This window comes from Lepidothrix coronata, unplaced genomic scaffold (genome assembly GCF_001604755.1).
Source record: "Lepidothrix coronata isolate B3197 unplaced genomic scaffold, Lepidothrix_coronata-1.0 Scaffold316, whole genome shotgun sequence".
NCBI lineage: Eukaryota > Metazoa > Chordata > Aves > Passeriformes > Pipridae > Lepidothrix > Lepidothrix coronata.
The window spans coordinates 17,769-22,706 of record NW_016690496.1 but is presented as its reverse complement, the minus strand read 5'-3'; the positions used below and the strand labels follow the sequence as shown (position 1 = coordinate 22,706).

Genomic DNA, 4,938 nt, shown 5'->3' with positions numbered 1-4,938 from the left:
CCCCCCCCCAAAGCTCCCCCTCAGGTCCCGGGTTCAGCGTCTCCTTCTGTGTCCAAGGGGTTCTGCCAAAATCGGGGTGTAAGACCCCGAAGGTCTAAAAACCGAGTTTCGTGGACCCCCAGCCAGGGGTGCAGGACAGACACGGGGCCCCCTGGGGACAGGGCATCGACCCCAGGGGAGGAAAAATACGGGGTCCCTGCTGGGGGATGCCCAGCGGGAGATACGGGGACCCGGGAAGGGACAGCTATGGGGTCCCCGGGGGGACAGGCAGCATGCACGGGGGGGGCAGGCAGAGATTCCCTGGAGATACGGGACCCCCGGGGGGGGACGGCTACGGGGCCACGGGGGGACAGGCAGCATGCACGGGGGGAGGCAGAGATTCCCTGGAGATACGGGACCCCCGGGGGGGGACAGCGGGGGTCCCCTGTGCTGTGGGGTCCCCGAGGGACCTGCAGCACGCACAGGGGGGTGGCTGCGGCCCCCGGGAAGGGCCGGCAAGGGGTGGGGGACAGGCAGCTCGGCCCCCCCAGTCCCGGGGTCCGCGGGCAGGGCCGGCCCCGCGGTGCCCGGGGGGGCGGGCGGGGGTCGCGGGGCAGCGCGGCCGTGCCAGGCCGGAGGAATGCGGCCGCCCCGGCTCTCCCGGGCCCGCGGCCGCCCCGGTGCTTCCCGCCCGGGGCCGCGGCGGTGGGTGTGGGAAAGCTGCGGGTGTGCGCTTGGGCAACGGCCCCGCCACGCACCCCGCGGCCCCCGCAGCCCCCCGAGCTCCCCGCGGCTCACATTCACGCAGGACTTCTTTGTTTTCCCCGTTTTAGCCTCCGTTCGGGCCAAAACAACAACAACAAAAAAAAAGGGCTTCACATCCTCAAGCTCCCGGCCCAGGAGGGGCTCCCAGGGGTGCGGGACCACCCCCCGGCCCAGCATCTCCAGCCGGGGCGGGGGGCTGTGGGCAGCCCCCGCCCCGCGTGTCCCCCACGTGCCAAAAACTCGTGGGGAGATCAGGAAAGGGGTTGGCACGGGGTGGGAGGGGGGGGCTGAGCCCGCGGTGCCACAGTTTGGAGGGGATTGCGGGGAGGGGGCCGGGGGGCTGCGGCCGCCCTCCCCGAGCGGCGGCTCCCGGGTTTCTCCTCTCTCCCTTTCTCCTTCTCCTTCCTCCCCTTTGGGCTGGACGTGCCCGGGCAGCGCCTGCTCCTTCGGCTCCCATTGATGTTCCTCCCAAACAGCCCCGCCGCCTGCCAGCAGCCTCCCGAAAAAAAAGATTTGGGAAGCCGGGGGAGGATAGGGGGGGGAAGAAGAGAAGAACCGGGGCGGGAGAGCGGGAGCGGGACAAGTGAAACCGCCTCGGGGCAGCTCCGGCGCTCCCCAAACGCCGCAGCGGGGGCCGGGGCTGTGCCACCAGCCTTGTCCCCCCCTCCTCGCCACCGCCCGCGGCACAAGGGGCCAGCCCTGCGCCCACCCCCCCCTCACACACACCCCAAATCCCTTCGGAGACCGGCCCCGAAGGGTCCCCCCGGTCCTCCCCGCCTCCATCCGTGTGTGTGTCCCCCCCCCCGGGGCTCAGCGGCTCAGTTTGTGGGGGCGGCGGCGTTGCCCCCCTCGGGCTCCCTCTTGCCTCCTCCCTTGGCGGCCGACGGGTCCCCGGCGCCCTTCCCCTCGGGCTCGGCCCCGTCCTTGCCCCCGTCGTGGGTCTTCATGTGCTTGCCCAGGTGGTCGCTGCGCATGAAGACGCGGCCGCAGACGGGGCAGGCGAACTTCTTGGCGCCGGTGTGGGTCTGGAGGTGCCGCTGGAGCTCGTCGGAGCGGGTGAAGCGCTTGCCGCAGAAGAGCCAGTTGCACACGAAGGGCCGGTCGCCGCTGTGCCAGCGCAGGTGGGCTTTCAGGTGGGAGGTCTTGGCGTACGCCTTCCCGCAGCCCGGGATGTGGCAGTTGTGCAGGTGCTTGCGCTTCGCCCCCTCGGGGCACGGGCCGCCCCTCTCGGCCTCCTGGCAGTTGGGGCAGCGACAGGCCGCCTGCCCCCCGCCCCTGGGCACGGCCCGCCGGGCGCCTTTGGGACGCCCCCCGCCCTCCGCCTCCGGCCCCCGCGGCTCCGGGGGACCCTCCAGCGCCTTCGCCCCCTCGGCGCCCAGGAGATGCTGCGCCGGCGGCGGCAGGAGGTGGGCGGGGGGCGCGCAGAGCTGGTGCTCCCCCCCGGGGCCGTACCCCCCCAGGGCCGGCGGCAGCCCGGGGTGCGCGGGCACCTGCAGCCCCCCGCCCTGCCCGGGGGGCAGCTCCATCCAGCTGGCCCCGGCGTGGAGGTCCCACCAGTTGACTCCCCCTCCTTCCTCGCCGGGGGCTCCGGGGTGGGGGGGCCGAAACCAGGGCTCGTAGGGGTGCGCCATGTCCGGGGGGGCCGGCAGCAGCTTGGCGTAGGCGCCGGGGGCGGCGGGGCCGTCGGGGGGCAGCTCTAACCTCGGGGGGCCATGGGGCTCGTAGGCGCCGGGGGCGGCGAAGGCGGAGTCGTCGGGCCCCGGCAGCGGCAGCTCCGGGGGGGGCAGCGGGGAGGCGAAGTCGGGGGCTCCCGGGGCGGCGGGGGCGTGCGGCTGGAAGGGCTGGAGCGGCTGCAGGTCCAGGTGGGTCGGGGAGGCGCGGGGCGCGTCCGAGGGCTGGGATCCCAGGGAGCCGCAGACCGCCGTCAGCATCGCGGGGCGGCGGCGCGCACAGACCTGCGGGGCCGAGGAGGGGTGGGCGGGGAGGGGAGGGGGGGAAGAAGAGGTGTGAGAAGAGGGGGGGACAAATCTCCGCACCCCCCCCTCCCCGCCCCTCCGCGCACCGGCAGCGTCTCCCGCGCCCATCACCCGCCTTTTGGGGGTCACCAAACCGAGGGGGGTTCGCTGCTCTGCAGCCCGATGTGACACCAGGATGGTGGCGCCGGTCTGGGGGGAGCCAGCCCTTAACACCCGTCCCTTATGGACCCCGCGCCAGCCCTTGGTGGTGACGGTGGGTCACGGCCCAGAGGGGTCGGTGGCTAATTCCAAAATCCAAGGAAACCGGCAGCCCCTGCCTTGTCACCCCCCAGGCCGTGTCCCCCAACACCCAAGGGGACGTGAGTGGCATCCCCAAGCCCATGTCCGGACAGCACCCACGAGACCACCTTGGCTCTCCCGCCCTTCAGCCGGGCTGGGAAACCATCGCCCCCCTCCCTGCTCCTGCCCTAATCCCGGCTGGAAGCCCCCGGGCGTTTTTGGGGGCTGGTTGGCAGCGGGATGAGGCGGAGGAGCCCCGGGCAGGGCCCGCGGCAGCCCTTTGAAGGCGGGCTCTGGGACCCCCCCGGGGCACCCGCTGCACCCCCAGACCCCCGGGCGGCCGCTGCCTCCCCGGCAGGGCGGCCGTGACTCAGCGGGAGCTTTGCAAACCCCACTGGGGACGGGCCCCACCCCGGTGTCGAAATCCACCTGCCGCCACCGGCTCCCGCCCCCCGACTTCCCACCGGCGCCGCGGGGAGGGGTGGCCGAGACCCCCCCTCACCAAAAAACTGCTCCTGCCACCATCTCCTTCTCCCAGCCACCCCCCTCCCCGCTGTTCCCCCCGACCCTTCACACACACACACACCCCAGCCCGTGTGGGACAGGGACAGACCCTCAGGGAGACACTCGGAGCGTGCTGGAAGCTTTGGGGTGGGGGATCCCCCGAACAAAGGGGCCGGACCCCCAGAGCCCCCCCGATCCCCAGCACTGAGTCTGGGGCAGGGAGGCTGCCCAGGAAGACCCCCCAGCTGTGTGGGGACACTGGTTTCCCCTGCCAGGTGTCACCCAGGAGGGCAGGGGGATCCCAAGCATCTGGGTGGGAATTGGGGGGGTCCCAAAATCCCCCAACAGAACCCATCTCTACCTGTGCTACCAACACCTGTGGGGGCTCAGCCTCGAGCTGGTGCTGGGATGAGCCCCCTGGGGTGGCAGCCTGAGCAGGTTTTTGGGGTCCTGCTCCCCAGCTGGAGCTCAGCTCTGCCCACCCCAACCCTGGGGACCATCCTGGGGGTGTCAGGAGAGGGTTGGCACCAAGAGGGTCCATCACTTCCACCCATAGAAATCCCCAGCGGGGTCCTGAGCCCCCCAGCCCTCTGCTCCCTTTGGGTGCAAAATTGGGGTCAAACCCACAAAACCCCACAGTGACAGCCTGTCACGGGGCTTTGGGGTGGCAGCTGGAAGGCACAGGGCCCCCCCCGGGTCTGGGGACACAGGGGACATGGCAGGGATGTCTCCCAGCCCCCCAACCACGATGGGAGGGGAGGGGACCCTCTGTGGGGTCCCGGGGAGGTCCCCCTTGACACGGCTCCAGCACAGCCACTCCATGGCTCTCCTGGCCCCACTCCCAGCAGTCCCCCTCGGCTCAGGGGTCCCCCCAGGCCCCCCAGTGCAGCCCCACCCCGACCAGTCGCACCATCCCCACCTTCCCCACCCCCCTCCCAGCCCCAACACCAGCAAACAAGGACCACTACTGGGATGGGGAAGGGGGAAAGCACCGGGAGCACCCCCCGCCACGGGCCTGCCCCAGCCACGCGCGGAGCCTTCCCGGGACATTTTTCCATGCGGGAAGGATGACAAAAGTCCCCAGGGGGGCCCCCAGCGTCCTTCCTCCCTCCCTCCCTCCCTGGCGGGGCCCGACGACGCGCTGGCCATTTCACCGCAGGGAAACTGAGGCAGCGGCGGGTGAAGCGTCCCGTGAGTCACGGCCCGGGCTGGGCACAGGCGGCCCGGCCCGTCTCCCAGCCCCGCCGGTGCCTCGCCCCGCGGCGGGGCCGGGCGGGCGCCGCTGCCCCCCAGCACCGGGAGCCCCGACGGGTGGGCCGGGGGCGGCGGCGGTGGGTTTCCGAGGGGGATATCGCGGGTTTGGGGGCGTGCCGGGGGCTCGGGGGGATGCGGCGGGTTCGGGGGGATGCCGCGGGTTCGGGGGGATGCCGCGGGT

At 72.7% G+C, this 4,938-nt stretch overlaps 1 protein-coding gene across 1 annotated transcript; it reads right to left on the bottom strand.

The window, feature by feature from the left end:
- Positions 1 to 1,537: 1,537 nt before the first annotated feature.
- On the bottom strand, positions 1,538 to 2,675 carry SP6 (Sp6 transcription factor). Its single transcript, XM_017837902.1, has one exon. It carries the CDS (start codon positions 2,673 to 2,675, stop codon positions 1,563 to 1,565), a length of 1,113 nt encoding a protein of 370 aa, XP_017693391.1. The 3' UTR covers positions 1,538 to 1,562.
- Positions 2,676 to 4,938: the final 2,263 nt, after the last annotated feature.

Excerpts from the sequence above, each read along its gene's own strand:
- SP6 (XM_017837902.1), bottom strand. The coding sequence starts at position 2,675 with ATGCTGACGGCGGTCTGCGGCTCCCTGGGATCCCAGCCCTCGGACGCG.